This window comes from Hordeum vulgare, chromosome 1H (assembly GCF_904849725.1).
Source record: "Hordeum vulgare subsp. vulgare chromosome 1H, MorexV3_pseudomolecules_assembly, whole genome shotgun sequence".
Lineage (NCBI taxonomy): Eukaryota > Viridiplantae > Streptophyta > Magnoliopsida > Poales > Poaceae > Hordeum > Hordeum vulgare.
Window position 1 is genome coordinate 356,390,503 of NC_058518.1, and position 17,195 is coordinate 356,407,697.

Sequence of the window (17,195 nt, forward strand, 5' to 3'; positions counted from 1 at the left end):
GAGATGGAGGTCCCCGCCGACGACGACTGCTACCACGACGGTTCCTACTACTACGTGGAGGCCGCTGATGATCAGGAGTAGTTAGGAGGTTCCCAGGCAGGAGGCCTCGCCTCGTTCGATCGATGTATCTTTTGTGCTAGCCTTCTCTAAGGCACCCCATGTTTTATATCTGTACTCAGATATTGTTGCTTCCGCTGACTCGTGTGTTTATCGAGCTTCCATATTCTAGCCCTCGAGGCCCCTGGCTTGTAATATGAAGCTGATATTGTTTTATTTCTATCTAGAGTTGTGTTGTGATATCTTCCCGTGGGTCCTTGGGTTTGATCGTACGCATTTGCGTGTATGATTAGCGTACGATTAAACCGAGGGCGTCACACCTCTAGCTGACACGTGCTTCCTGGCCGATCAGAGAGTTGGCTGCCTCGCCCCCAGTCGGTAGGTGTTTCCTAGCCAACCAGGGGACTTGGGCCTTGTAGAATTGTTTTGGTCATTCCTTCTGGGTTGAAGGTAAAGGAGCAGGCTCGTTGAGCCTACCCCGGGGTTATCCCCCCGACAATGAAGAAACCCAAGGTTGAATGCAAACCCGAGACTGAGTGCTTCCGTTGTGAGGGAAAAGGTCACTGAGAGCAGAACTACCCGAGATGCTTGGCAGATACGGAGGCTAGCAATGTCAACAAAAGTATATTTGATATACATGTTATTGATGTCTGCCTTACTAGTGCTCGTTGTAGCTCCTGGGTATTTAATACCGGTTCAATTGCTAATATTAGTAACTCGAAACAACAGTTGCGGAATAAAAGGAGACTAGCTAAGGGCGAGGTGTCGATGTGTGTTGGAAGTGTTTCCAAGGATGATGTGATCACCATCGCACAATCCATCTACCTTCGGGATTAGCGGTAAACCTAAATAAATGTTATTTGGTGTCTCCGTTGAGTATGAACATTATATTGATTTTGTTTATTGTGACATGACTATTCACGTAAGTTAGAGAATAATGGCTTATTATGTTTACATGAATAATATGTTTTATGATCATGCACCCAATGTGAATGGTTTATTGAATCTCGATCGTAGTGGTACACATGTTCATAATATTGATGCCAAAAGATGTAAAGTTAGTAATGATAGTACCGCTTACTTGTGGCACTGCTCCTTAGGTCATATTGGTGTAAAACGCATGAAGAAATTCCATGTTGATGGATCTTTGGACTCACTCTATTTTTGAATCAACTGAGACATGCAAACCATGCCTCTTGGGCAATATGACTAAAACCCGTTTTCCAGTGAGATGGAGCGGGCAAGTGACTTATTGGAAATAATACATTTTGATGTATGCAGTCCAATGAGTGTTAAAGCATGTAGTGGATATCGTTATTTTCTTGCTTCGCGGATGATTTGAGTAGATACGGGTATATTTACTTGATGAATCACAAGTTTGAAATGTTGAAAAGTTCAAGCAACTTCCGAGTGAAGTTGAAGATCATCGTGACAAGAGGATAAAATGTCTACATTGTGACCTTGGAGGTGAATATCTGAGTTACGAGTTTGGCATAAATGTAAGATAATGTGGAAATTGTTTCACAACTCATGCCACCTAGAACACCATAGTGTGATGGTGTGTCTGTATGTCGTAGTCGTGCCCTATTAGGTATGGTGCATACTATGATGTCTCTTACCGATTTGCCACTATCGTTTTGGGGTTATGCATTAGAGACAACCACATTCACTTTAAATAGGTCACCATAAAATTCCATTGAGATGACATCGTATGAACTATGGTTTGGCAAGAAACCTAAGCTACAATTTCCTAAAGTTTGGGGTTGCAATGCTTATGTCAAAAGGCTTGAGTTTGATAAGCACGAACCAAAAGCGGATACATGCATCTTCATAATATACCCAAAGGAACAGCTGGGTATACCTCTTATCTCAGATCTGAAAGCAAAGTGTTTTTGCTAAGAATAGGTCATTTCTCGAGAAAAAGTTTCTCTCAAAAGAATTGAGTGGTCGGATGGTTGAACTTGATGAGGTTATTGAACCATCACTTCAACCAGAGAGTAGTAGGGCGTAGGAAGATGTTACTGTGGCGCCTTTGCCAGTTGAAGAGGAAGCTAATGATGGTGATCATAAAGCTTCAGATCAAGTTACTACCAAACCTCATAGGTCGACAAGGACACATACTGCTCCAGAGTAGTACTGTAATCCTGACTTGGAGGTCATGTTGTTCGACAACAATGAACCTACGAGCTATGGAGAAGCGATGGTGGGCTCGGATTCTGACAAATGGCTGGAGGCCATGAAATCCAAGATAGGATCCATGTATGAAAACAAAGTGTGGACTTTGGAAGAACTACTTGATGGTCGTGAGGCTGTTAAGTACAAATGGATCTTTAGAAGGAAGACAAACAATAATGGTAAATGTCACCATTTAGAAAGCTCGACTTGTCGCAAAGAGGTTTTCTACATGATCAAGGAGTGATGAGACTTTCTCACTCGTAGCGATGCTAAAGTGTGTTGGAATTATGTTAGCAGTTGCTACATTTTTCAATTATGAAAACTAGCACATGGATGTCAAAACATTCTTTCTTTAATGGCTTCCTTGAGGAAAAGGTTGTATGTGATACAACCAGAAGGTTTTGTCGATCCTAAGGATGCTAAAAGGCATGCGAGCTCCAGCGACCAATTTAAGGACTGGTGCAATCCTCTTGGAGTTGGAATAGCGCTTTGATGAGTGATCAAAGCTTTTGGTTTATACAAATTTTATGAAGAAAGTGAGTGCGAGCACTATAGAATTTCTGATAAGTATATGTGGTTGACATATTGTTGATCGGAAATGATGTATAATTTCTAGAAATCATAAAGGGTCGTTTGAAAGGAGTTTTTCAAAGGAAAACCTGGCTAAATCTACTTAAAATATTGGGCATCAAGATCTATAGAGATAAAACAAGACGCTTGATAAAACTTTTAATAAAGACATGCCTTGACAAGATTTTGAAGGAGTTCAAAAGGGATCAGTCAAAGAAGGAGTTCTTGACTATATTGTAAGGTCTGAGTTTGAGTAGGAATCAAAGCCCGACCATGGCAGAAGAAAGAAACGGGACGAAGGTCATCCCCTATGCCTTAGCTATAGGCTCTATAGTATGCTATGTTGTGTACCGCACCTCGTGCGTGCCTTGCCATGTGTCTGTCAAGGGGTACAAGAGTGATCTAGGAGTGGATCACTGGACGGGATCAAAGTTATACTTAGTAACTAGTTGACTAAGGAAATGTTCCTCTATTATGGAGGTGATAAAAGAGTTCATCGTAAAGGGTTACGTCCATGCAAGCTTTGGCACCAATCCGGATGACTCTAAGTAGCAAACCAGATTCGTATAGTGGAGCAGTCATTTGGAATAGCTCCAAGTGTAGCGTGGTAGCAGCATCTACATTATGACATAGAGATTTGAAAAGTACACACGAATCTGAATGTTGTAGATTCGTTGACTAAAACCTCTCTCACAAGCAAAACATGATCAAACCCCAAAACTCATTGGGTGTTAATCACATGGTAATGTAAACTAGATTATTGACTCTAGTGCAAGTGGGAGACTGTTAGAAATATGCCCTAGAGGCAATAATAAATTGTTTATTATCATATTTCCTTGTTCATGATAATCGATCATTGTCTGTGCTATAATTGTATTGGATGGAAACTCAAATACATGTGTGGATACATAGACAACAAAGTGTCCCTGGTGCGGTCCACCGGCCAGCTCCTCGAGGACCCCCCAAATCCAGGACACCCTCAACAGTAGCAATCTTCCCTCAAGTGAATGACCTAAGGTTTATCAATCCGTGGGAGGTGTAGGATGAAGATGGTCTTTCTCAAACAACCCTACAATGAAATACAAAAAATCTCTTGTGTCCCCAACACATCCAATACAATGATAAATTGTATAGATGCACTAGTTCGGCGAAGTGATGGTGATACAAGTGCAATATGGATAGTAGATATAGGTTTTTGTAATATGAAAATATAAAAACACCAAGGTATAGAAAGTGTAAAACAGCGAGCAAAACGTTGTATAAATGCTTGGTAATAAGGCCTAGGGTTCATACTTTCACTAGTGCAATCTCTGAATAATGCAAACATAGTAGAATCATATGATCATCGATCAACGTGCAACAAAGAATCACTCCAAAGTTCCTATCTAGCAGAGAACAATAAGATGAAATTGATGTAGGTAGTTGATAACCCACAAGTGTAGGGGATCGCAACAGTTTTCGAGGGTAGAGTATTCAACCCAAATTTATTGATTCGACTCAAGGGGAAGCGAAAGAATATTCTCAAGTATTAGCAGCTGAGTTGTCAATTCAACCACACCTGAAAGATTAGTGTCTGCAAGCAAAGTATCAGTAGCAAAGTGGTATGATAGCAACGGTGCCAGAAAAAGGTCTGTTGACGGCAGACTATTCCTAACTTGTTGTATCAATGGCACCAGAAAAGTCTTGCAACAGGTAACAGCAAAGTAGCAAGTAACAGCAGTAGTGACAACAGTAGCGAGGAACAACAGTAGTGACAGCAGTAGCAAGTAACAGCAGTAGTGACGGCAGTAGCAGCAAAGTAACGTAGCAAGGACCAGTAGTAAAAGACTCATAGGCATTGGATCGGTGATGGATGATTATGCCGGATGTGATTCATCATGTAATAGCTATAACACGGAGAGATAAGTAACTAGCTCCCGTTCGTCAATCTAATGTAGGCATGTATTCCGTATGTAGTCATACGTGCTTAGGGAAAAGAACTTGCATGACATCTATTGTCCATACCTCCCGTGGCAGCGGGGTCCTAATGGAAACTACGGGATATTAAGGTTCTCCTTTTAATAAAGAACCGGACCAACGCATTAACACTTGGTCAATACATGAACTCCTCATACTATGGTCATCTCCGGAAGTGGTTCCGGCTATTGTCACTCCGGGGTTGCCGGGTCATAACACATAGTAGGTGACTACAACTTGCAAGATAGGATCTAAAACACACATATATTGGCGACAACATAATAGGCTCAGATCTCAAATCATGGCACTCGGGCCCTAGTGACAAGCATTAAGCATGGCAAAGTAGTAGCAACATCAATCTCAGAACATAGTGGATACTAGGAATCAATCCCCGTCAAAACTAACTCGATTACATGATAGATCTCATCCAACTCATCACCGTCCAGCAAGCCTACAATGAGATTACTCACGAACGATGAAGAGCATCATGGAATTGGCGATGGAGGAAGGTTGATGATGACGATGGCGACGATTTCCCCTCTCCGGAGCCCAGAACGGACTCCAGATCTGCCCTCCAGATGAAGAACAGGAGGTGGCGGCGCCTCCGTATCGTAAAATGCGATGAATCCTTCTCTCTATTTTTTTTCCGGGCAAAACGGAATATATAGAGCTGAGATTGGAGGCGGTGGAGCCTCGTGGGTCCCACAAGCCCTCATGGCGCGGCCTGGGGGTGGCCGCGCCGCCTGGGCTTATGGCCCAGTGGCTCACCCCCTCCAGTGGATCTTTGCACAGCTATTTTTCATTAATTCCAGAAAAATTCTCCGTAAATATTCAGGTCATTCCGAGAACTTTTATTTCTGCACAAAAACAACACCATGGCAATTCTGCTGAAAACAGCGTTAGTCCGGGTTAGTTCCATTCAAATCATGCAAATTAGAGTCCAAAACAAGGGCAAAAGAGTTCGAAAAAGTAGATACGACGGAGGCGTATCAACTCCCCCAAGCTTAAAGCCTTGCTTGTCCTCAAGCAATTCAGTTGACAAACTGAAAGAGACAAAAGAAAAACTTTGACGAACTCTGTTTGATCTTGTTGTTGCAACTATGTCTAACTCATATCCAGAGTTTCAACAAGATCACAAGCAAATCACATAAGCAAATGACATCTAGGTCTCACGGTAAACTCATATCAATGACATAATCAACTAGCGAGCAAATAATAATAAGCCTCAAATGTCAACACTTCAATCAAAACAACATGAAGCAGTACGAATAGATGGTATCTCGCTAGCTCTTTCTGAGACCGCAAAACATAAATGTAGAGCATGTTCAAAGACCAAGGGCTGACTAAACATTGTAACTCATGGCAAAGAAGATACAGTCACAGTCATACTCAACACAGTTAAAAGCAAAGCATAAAAATGACAAAGGTGCTCTCTGATTGGTGCTTTTGTAAGAGGAGGATGACTCAACAGGAACATAAATAGACAGGCCCTTCGCAGAGGGAAGCATTGATTTGCAGAGGTGCCATAGCTCAAGCTTTGAAAACAGAGATAATAATTTTGGGTGGCATGCTTTCATTGTCAACACAATGACTAAGAGTTCTCAACATCTTCCATGCTACACATGCTATAGGCGGTTCCCAAACAGAAAAGTAAAGTTTTGACTCCCCCACCACCAATCAATCACACTCCACGGCTAGCCGAATCCTCGGGTACCGTCCATACCAACATCAATCCTGGGGGAGTTTTGTTTGCAATTATCTTTTCGATTTGAGCATGGAACTGGGAATTCCAATTACCAGCCCCTTTCTCGTGATTGATAGTGAATAAACACATATCGAGGATAACACGCCTAGCATGGAAGATACTAATAGCCCCCGGTCACTACATGAGCGGTTCGGGCATGCAAAACAGATTATTTCTTGAAGGTTTAGAGAGTGGCACATGCAAATTTACTTGGAACGACAGGTAGATACCGCACATAGGTAGGTATGGTGGACTCATATGGAACAACTTTGGGTTTATGGAAGTGGATGCACAAGCAGTATTCTCGCTTAGTACAAGTGAAGGCTAGCAAAAGACTGGGAAGCGACCAACTAGAGAGCGACAACAGTCATAAAAATGCATTGAGATAAACCAACATTGAGTGCAAGCATGAGTAGGACATAAATCACCATGAACATGAATATCATAGAGGCTATGTTGATTTTGTTTCAACTACATGCGTAAACATGCGCCAAGTCAAGCCACCTGAATCATTCAAAGGAGGATACCATCCTATCATACTACATCATAGTCATCTCAAAAATCATGTTGGCAACCAAGGCAAACCATTATAAGCTCCTAGCTAAGTAAGCATGGCATAAGCAACTATGATCTCTAAGTTGTCATTGCAAACATGTTTCTCTCACAACGAAGCTGAACTAGGAACAGTGAGCTAGTCATATTTACAAAAACAAAATAGATCGAGTTCATACCAGCTTTTCCAGGCTCAGTCACTTCATCATATATCGTCATTATTGCCTTTCACTTGCACGCCCGAATGATGTGAACAATAATAGGAGTGCTCGTGCATTGGACTAAAGTTGGAATCTGCAGGCAAACACAAAGGAGAAGACAAAGTAATATGGCTCTTTGAAAGCTAAACAGGTATGCATGCAAGAGCCACTAAACATTGTAAGCATTATCTTCTACCTTGGCCCAAAGAAAAAGAAAACTATTTACATGGGAAAGCTCCCAACAAGCAAAAGAAGAAAAAGAAAATCTTTTTGGTTTTTCTCAAACTAGACAGACACACGAAAATAAAACGAGAAAAAGAAAATAAACTAGCATGGATGATACAGTGCAAAGTGTGAACACCGACGAACAAAGTGAAAGCATAAGCAAGAATGTAAAGTTGGTGAGAAACACGTACTCCCCCAAGCTTAGGATTTTGGCCTAAGTTGGTCTACTCCCAAGGAGGGAAATAACCAGCTCTGGGGTACTCCGGAGTGGACTGAGGATGCCATTGCTGTGTGAGCTCCTCTGGCTCCCACTGATAAACCGGCGTCTGGTACTCGACTGGTGGCTCTGGCACAGGCACCTGTAGTTGGGCTAAGCCCCAATATGCGTAGATGTCCGAGGGCATAATAATGTACCTGCCTGCATGAAGATTGAACAAAGAAGGAGAAGGCAAAGTAATAGTCTCACGAGTACCCTGACTAAATACCAGGTTATAAATCATCCTTTTATTTATATCTCTATCAAGAAAGTCATGGCGAACCATGCTATCGTAATCTAGATATCTCTCGGGAAGAAGAATCTCTTCTTCCTCGTCCAGTCTAATAAGTATCTCAAAGTGTCTAGCAAGACGAGTAGCATAGATACCTCCATAGACAACACCTTTAGAACGGTTCAGGTTCAACCTTTGAGCTACTATAGCGCCCAAGCTATAAGTTTTATCGTTATAAAGGGCTTCGCGCAGGACCGCAAGATCTGGGGAACTAAGTGACCCAGCTTTCCCACGGCCAATCAAACATTTTCCCACAAATAATGAGAAGTATCGAAGCACGGGAAAATGTATGCTAGCAGCTCTAGCGCAAGACACTCCTATCTCCTCTCCTACAACAATTATATCGATGAAAGCTTCCAAGTCCCCTCGACGAGGTTCATGAATATCCCCAACAAAAGGCAATTTGCAAACATTGCAAAAATCCTGGAGGGACATGCGCTGGGGGATATCATAAAGTTTAAACTCAACCATAGGAGGATTCTTCCTTGGATAGAAGTTAAAGCTTTGTACGAAGATATTAGTGACGAGGAGGTATTGCGGACACTTATCTTCAACGAAGGCGGTAAGGCTTGCGTTCTCCACCAAGTGATAAAAGTCCTCATAAATTCCAGCAGCGCGTAAGAACACGTCGCTTGGCCACTCGCACGCTCGAACTTCTGCAACTCGAGGGACCAGATACTTGGGCTTCTTCCCATCATCCTTGGGTTCACGGCTTGACGAGCCTCTTAAGAACCTCCTCATCTTTTACCTTTTCCTATCTCTGAAAATTTCTGAAATTTTTAGTGACTCTAAGGAAAAGTGAATAAGGCTCAACAAAACTCATAGCAACTACTCCCACAGGTGCCTGGAGGCCATATTACGCATCAAAACTACTTGGAACCAGCTAAAATTAGCATGCAAAGCTCAAGAACATGGTCACCAAGGCAGCAAAAATACGCAAAGTATAAGGCACTGCAGCAAAAACTAATTGGACCAATGGAGGAGTCACTTACCAAGGAGTAATTTCCCCAAAACAGTTCGGAGAATGGTGCTTTGAGCAAAGAGATCGAAAATCCCATCAAGAGGAGCAAGAACACGGGTTTGAGCTGCGAAACGATTTTTTCTGGAGGTAGGAGAACCAAATGAGAGCAAGAATGAGTGGAGGGGGTTCCTGTGGGCCCCACAAGCCTGGGTGGTGCGACCAGGGGGTGCTCGCGCCCCGGGCTTGTGGCCCACTGGTGCAGCCCCCAGACAAGCTCTTCGTCTCAGAATTTTTCAAAAATTCCAGAAAAAAACATACTTGATTTTCAGGACGTTCGGAGAACTTTTATTTTCGGGGTACTTTTCTACCGGACGCTAAAACAGAAAACAAGGAAAACTAAACTAAATCTATCATTTTTCTTCTAAGAAACCTAAAGTGAAAGCTCAAAACAGAGGTTTGTGACTCATTGATTCATCCATCTCATGGTCATAAAAAATTCATCAATGGGGTTGATCAAATCCCCTCGACAAAACTTTCTCGAATCGCAAAAGAAGACGAAGAATTTTCGAATAGTCACTAGGTCACCTCAATGGGGATGTGTATTTCCCCAACAAGCAAATCATACTTCATCTTAACAGGGGGAATAGGGCATTCAAAGCTCCCAATAAGAATCGATGAAGTTTTTTTGATAGCATTGATGCAATGTACTCGATATTGTTTCTTCGGAAAGTGCACCGCATGCTCATTACCATTGACATGGAAAGTGACATTGCCTTTGTTGCAATCTATAACAGCCCCTGCAATGTTTAAAAAGGGTCTTCCGAGGATGACAATCATGGCATCGTCCTCGGGAATATCCAAGATAACAAAGTCTGTTAAGATAGTGACGTTAGCAGCCACAACACGCACATCCTCGCAAATGCCGATAGGGAAAGTAGTTGATTTGTCGGCCATTTGCAGATAGATTTCAGTGGGTGTCAACTTATCCAGTTCAAGCCTACGATAAAGAGAGAGAGGCATAACACTAACACCGGCTCCAAGGCCGCATAAAGCAGTTCTAACATAGTTGCCTTTAATGGAGCAAGGTATAGTGGGCACACTGGGATCACCTAGTTTCTTAGGAGTTCCACCCTTGAAGGTATAATTAGCGATCATGGTGGAAATCTCAACCTCAGGTATCCTCCTCTTATTAGTCACAATATCTTTCATGTACTTAGCATACGGAGACATCTTGAGCATATCTGTCAAACGCATTTGCAGAAAGACAGGTCTGATCATTTCAACGAATCGCTCAAAATCCTCATCATCCTTTTTCTTGGATGGTTTGGGAGGAAAGGGCATGGGTTTCTGAACCCATGGTTCCCTTTCTTTACCATGCTTCCTAGCAGCGAAGTCATTCTTATCGTATCTTCTATTCTTAGGCTGTGGGTTATCAAGATCAACTGGTTCAATCTCCACATCCTTATCATTGTTAGGTTCGGCATCATCATGAACATCACTATTGATATTATCATTAGGCTCATGTTCATCCGAGATTGTGTTTCAGCATCAGAGACAGAGACATCGTTTGGACTCTCAGGGGTAACAACATCTGGGTTGCTAGCGTGCAAGTTCCTATCATCTTTCTTCTTTCTAGGATGACTAGGTGCATCAGTGCTAACTCCTTGAGAATCTTTTTTAATTCTCTTCGGATGACCCTCAGGATACAAGGGTTCCTGGGTCATTCTACCGCCTCTAGTGATGACTCTGACGGAATTGTCATTCAACTCATTGAGCAAGTGATTCTGAGCTTTAAGTACTTGTTCTACCTGAGTAGTAACCATAGAGGCATGTTTACTCGGGAGCTTAAGATCATTGACGTTTGTGTCCACACAAGCACTTAAATGACTAAGCATACGAGCATTCTGTTCCAATTGTCTGCTAACATAATCATTGAAACTCTTTTGTTTGGCAACAAAGTTATCAAATTCATCCAGGCATAGGCTAGCAGGTTTATCAAAAGGAATATCACTCTCATCAAACCTACGTAGAGAATTTACTTCTACTACCTGTATCGGGTTATCAAGACCATGGATCTCTTCAATAGGTGGTAAATTTTTGACATCTTCAGATTTAATGTCTTTCTCTCACATAGATTTCTTGGCTTCTTGCATATCTTCAGGACTGAGGGATAGAATACCTCTTTTCTTCGGAGTTGGCTTAGGAGGTGGTTCTGGAATAGTCCAAGCATTCTCATTGCACAAGATATTATTCAATAGGATCTCAGCTTGTTCTACACTTCGTTCCCTAAAAACACAACCGGCACAACTATCTAGGTGGTCTTTGGAAGCATGAGTAAGTCCATTATAGAAGATATCAAGTATTTCATTCTTCTCAAGAGGGTGATCAGGCAAAGCATTCAACAGCTGGACGAGCCTCCCCCAAGCTTGTGGGAGACTCTCTTCTTCAGCTTGAGCAAAGTTGTATATTTCCTGCAAGGCAGCTTGCTTCTTATGGGCAGGGAAATATTTTTCAGAGAAGTAGTAGACCATATCCTGGGGACTACGCACACAACGAGGAGCAAGAGAAGTGAACCAGGTCTTAGCATCATCCTTTAGCGAGAAAGGAAACAACTTGAGGATATAGTAGTGGCAGATCTTTTCCTCACTAGTGAATAGGGTGGCTATATCGTGCAGTTTGGTAAGATGGGCTACAACTGTTTCAGACTCATAACCGTGAAAAGGATCAGATTCGACTAGAGTGATTAACTCAGGGTCGACAGAGAATTCATAATCCTTATCGGTCACAAAGATAGGCAAAGTAGCAAACTTCGGGTCGTATTTCATCCTAGCGTTCAGAGATTTTTCTTTCCACTTGCGTAGTAATTTCTCAACATCATAGTTATCCTTACACACAAGAAACTCCTCAGCTATCTCTCCCTCCATAGCATAACGTTCAGGCATAACAGGCATATCAGGTCTAGGAGAGCTAGTTCTAGCAGGCAAAATAGCAGGTTCTACTTCAATAGTATCAGCAGTTTCAGAAGTATCATCACATCTAGCAGCGACTCTAGCAATTTGTGCATCAAGGATTGCACCTAGTGGCAAAGGAGTATCAGGCATAGCATCATAAGGCAAAGTAGTATCAAGCATAGCACCATCAGGCATAGTATCAAGCATAGCATCATCAGGCATAGTATCAAGCATAGCATCATCGGGCATAGGCGACATATCAAGATTTCTAGCGGGAGGTGATGTCGCAAACTTACTCATAACTGAAGGTGAATCAAGTGCAGAGCTAGATGGAAGTTCCTTACCTGTCCTCGTAGTGGAAGGCAAGACTTTAGTTCTTGGATCTATCGGATTCCTCATAGTGATCAGCAGACGTAAATCCCAAGTGACTCAGAGAATATAGCTGTGCTTCCCCGGCAACGGCACCAGAAAATAGTCTTGATAACCCACAAGTGTAAGGGATCGCAACAGTTTTCGAGGGTAGAGTATTCAACCCAAATTTATTGATTCGACTCAAGGGGAAGCGAAAGAATATTCTCAAGTATTAGCAGTTGAGTTGTCAATTCAACCACACCTGAAAGATTAGTGTCTGCAAGCAAAGTATCAGTAGCAAAGTGGTATGATAGCAACGGTGCTAGAAAAAGGTCTGTTGACGGCAGACTATTCCTAACTTGTTGTATCAATGGCACCAGAAAAGTCTTGCAACAGGTAACAGCAAAGTAGCAAGTAACAGCAGTAGTGACAACAGTAGCGAGGAACAACAGTAGTGACAGCAGTAGCAAGTAACAGCAGTAGTGACGGCAGTAGCAGCAAAGTAACGTAGCAAGGACCAGTAGTAAAAGACTCATAGGCATTGGATCGGTGATGGATGATTATGCCGGATGTGATTCATCATGTAATAGCTATAACACGGAGAGATAAGTAACTAGCTCCCGTTCGTCAATCTAATGTAGGCATGTATTCCGTATGTAGTCATACGTGCTTAGGGAAAAGAACTTGCATGACATCTATTGTCCATCCCTCCCGTGGCAGCGGGGTCCTAATGGAAACTACGGGATATTAAGGTTCTCCTTGTAATAAAGAACCGGACCAACGCATTAACACTTGGTCAATACATGAACTCCTCATACTATGGTCATCTCCGGAAGTGGTTCCGGCTATTGTCACTCCGGGGTTGCCGGGTCATAACACATAGTAGGTGACTACAACTTGCAAGATAGGATCTAAAACACACATATATTGGCGACAACATAATAGATTCAGATCTCAAATCATGGCACTCGGGCCCTAGTGACAAGCATTAAGCATGGCAAAGTAGTAGCAACATCGATCTCAGAACATAGTGGATACTAGGAATCAATCCCCGTCAAAACTAACTCGATTACATGATAGATCTCATCCAACTCATCATCGTCCAGCAAGCCTACAATGAGATTACTCACGAACGATGAAGAGCATCATGGAATTGGCGATGGAGGAAGGTTGATGATGACGATGGCGACGATTTCCCCTCTCCGGAGCCCAGAACGGACTCCAGATCTGCCCTCCAGATGAAGAACAGGAGGTGGCGGCGCCTCCGTATCGTAAAATGCGATGAATCCTTCTCTCTGATTTTCTGGGCAAAACGGAATATATAGAGCTGATATTGGAGGCGGTGGAGCCTCGTGGGCCCCACAAGCCCTCATGGCGCGGCCTGGGAGGGTGGTCGCGCCGCCTGGGCTTGTGGCCCACTGGCTCACCCCCTCTGGTGGATCTTTGCACAGCTATTTTTCATTAATTCTAGAAAAATTCTCCGTAAATATTCAGGTCATTCCGAGAACTTTTATTTCTGCACAAAAACAACACCATGGCAATTCTGCTGAAAACAGCGTTAGTCCGGGTTAGTTCCATTCAAATCATGCAAATTAGAGTCCAAAACAAGGGCAAAAGAGTTCGAAAAAGTAGATACGACGGAGGCGTATCAGTAGTAGAACCACCTCAAAGTTATTTTTTTGATCAATCTTTTGAGCTATTTCTATAAGTGCCATAAACATCCCTAGAGTTCGTAATAGAATAACACCCATGATACATATCAATCATCCCTAATGTCACCTAGATATTCCCATGTCACCTCAAGTTTCCGTGGGTAAATTATGCGACATGCATTAAAAAATTTCAGATCTATCATATTCAATCCAACACAAAGAACTTCATGGAGCACCCCAAGATTTCTATCGAGAACATAGTATGAAAACGTGCAATCAACCCCTATGCATAGATCCCCAAGGTCACTGGAATCCGCAAATTGATGCCATAACATATATCAAGTGAATCAGTTGAATACCCCAATGTCACTAAGGGTATCTGCATGCAAGACATACATTAAGTGTTTTCAAACCAAAATATTTAATCCAACATAACGAGATCTTAAAAGCAAAGATTCAATTCATCACAACAAGGTAGAAAGGGAATAATGTCATATGATCCAACTAGATTAACAAGGCCCGTGATACATCAAGATCGTGCCATCTCAAGAACATGAGAGAGAAAGATACTGAACACATAGTTACTCGTACATACCCTCAGCCTCGAGGGTGAACTACTCCCTCCTCATCATGGCCTCCGCCTAGATGATGAAAATGGCCACCGGAGATGATTTCCCCTCTCCGGCAGTTACTAGAAAGGCTCCATATGGGTTTTTCGTCGATACAAAGAGTTGCAGCGGCGAAGCAAGAGTTCTCTCTTTATTTCTGGGGTTTCTAGTATATATAGGATTTTTCAGCGTTGGAACCACATGGGCCCCACAAGCCATCAGGGCACGGCCTAGGAAGGGCGCCCTGTTGGCTTGTGGCCCATATGTGGCTCCCCTCCGGTGGTTCTTCAATCCAACATTGCTTATTTCCTCCTGGGGAAAAAAGTTTCAGACGATTCCGACAACTTTTATTTTCTTCATAAAAAACAACCCCGTTATAATTCTGTTGAAAACAGTGTGAGTGCGGGTTAGTTATAAATAAATCATATAAAGTGCATCAAAATCATATAAAAGTTTTGTAAACATAGACAAACATGGCATGAATACTTCATAAATTATCGACACGTTGGAGACGTATCAACATCCCAAGCTTAACTCCTACTCATCCTCAAGTAGGTTAATGATAAAAGAAATAATTTATGAAGTGTGAATACTAGCATAGTACCTTCAAGGAGCCGCCAAGATTTCTGTCGGAGAACATAGTATAAAAACTTGCAATCAACCCTTTGCATAGATCTCCAAGGTTACCGGAATGTGCAAGTTGATGTCATAATATATATCAAGTGAATTAATTGAATACCTCAATGTTTCTGTGGGTACCTGCATGCAAGAGATACATCAATTTTTCTCATATCTTGAAATACGATCTGCACAAAAAAGATAAATTCATGGCCTCGGACGATGAATAGCATCATGTGTTAAAAAGTCTCGGATTTATCTTTTTGTACGAGCCTCATTTCAATGTACTTCCTGTGACCCGATGCGTGAATCATCTTACGAAAATCAAATAATCTCAAAACACTTAAGCGTGGTTTATTAACTTCCACCTCGTTTCTTAATTTTTTGACATGGATAAAGTAATCAACCAATAAGAGACGTGAGACGTTTATGTTTTTAATGACTTGAGACTACCTAACAAAGCATGACATGGTTAGTTCATTGCATGCAATGATATTAATTAGCAAATGAACATTAAATTCTCTCGTTTTACTCTCCGTCTTAGGTCACGGTGTACACCGTAAGATAACTTATAAACCGAAGTAGATGAAGTATTTTTTCTAAAAATTTACACACATGTGTGTTACGTCCTTATTTATCTCTGTATTTGTTTTCAGATTTTTTTAAAATATAGAAATATGAATTATCATGAATTTTTGATTTCAAATTTAAAGACCATCATGAAGGCGGAGCTCGTCCGGTTTTAGCCGTGCTTCACAAAGGGGGTGGAGTAATAAACGGGAAAGCCACGCTGTCATTTCTGCTGTGAACATCTCTCATCTCAATCCCCGCGGATAAATACGCCCGCGTACAACTCACCTTCCCGTTCCCCTGTTAAACCCCACCGCACCGCACCTATCCCCGCATCGTAGCAACAGAAGAAAGAAAAAAAAAATCTCCTCCTCCTCCTCCTCCGCCGCCGCCGCCGCCGCCGCCGCAATGCAGCGCCTCTCCATCGGATCGCCGGGCTCGAGACCCAGCCTGGATGCCGCCCCCGCTGCGGCGGCGGACGAGGCGGACGAGAAGGCGACGGGGAAGGCGGCGAGGGCGGCCGCGCCGGACAAGTCCATCCACCTCGTCCCCCTCCTCACGCTCCTCTGCTTCCTCGTCCTCTTCCTCTTCTCCCACGACCCGGCCTCCTCCCCCGCCATCGCCGGTAAGCAGCCAGCCAAGCCTTCGCCCCGCTCCCTTTCCCTTTCCTTCGCCGGCCCTGCTCCTAACGCCGCTCGCGCGCCCGTGCAGATTCGCCGCCGGTCCTGGCCGTCACCGCCCGCTCCCTCGAGGCCACAGGTAGGCGATAAGACTCGCGACGAACCTCGCAGTCTCCGTCTTCCTCCTATTCCCCATCTCTTCCGTCGTTTGATTTTCTCTCTCTCTCATCTGTTCGTTCCTGCAGCGGAGACGACGCCGTCGATGGCGCGCGGCGGCGCGCACGAGCGGATGAAGGCGGACCCGACGCCGCGCCGCGGGCGAAGGCTGGGGGCGCCGCGGCGGTGACGGCGACGGCGACGGCGACGGCGCAGAATCGGGGGAACACGGGAAGTGCTAAGGCTGGCCCACGTCCGCGCAAGCAGCTAGCCGTTGGAACGTACGACGCGGTCCTCAGCGCGCGTCTCTTTCCCTTGACCCCCGTGCCGCGTCGCTGGTGGAGCTTGAATGGCCGCGAGCGTTCGTCTTCCTGTGGCCTCTAGAAATTGGATTGGTTTGGATTGGATTAGGTTACCAGCCATCGCAATCGTGAATCAAACCATGTGTTCATACCCCGTCGTCATTCTTCCCCCTTCGGTTGTTCACCTGCTATATTGATTCTGTAATTCTTTTCCGTACTATTGCTACTACTGATGATCACGAAATTGACGGATGGAATTCTGGTTCAGGTGCGTCGGATTGTCCAGTCGCTTTTGAACTTTCTCTTTTCCTTTTTTGCATTTTGGATTGAAATGGGACGGGGCAGGTAACGAGCGAATGAATGAGCTGGTCCCAGCTTT

At 43.4% G+C, this 17,195-nt stretch overlaps 1 protein-coding gene across 1 annotated transcript; it reads left to right on the forward strand.

Annotated features, from left to right (window-relative positions):
* The first annotated feature begins 15,952 nt into the window (after positions 1-15,952).
* On the forward strand, positions 15,953-17,083 carry LOC123436306. The gene is made up of 3 exons (XM_045115622.1): positions 15,953-16,363; positions 16,450-16,497; positions 16,604-17,083. Exons 1-3 carry the CDS (start codon positions 16,147-16,149, stop codon positions 16,702-16,704), a joined length of 366 nt encoding a protein of 121 aa, XP_044971557.1. The 5' UTR covers positions 15,953-16,146; the 3' UTR covers positions 16,705-17,083.
* Positions 17,084-17,195: the final 112 nt, after the last annotated feature.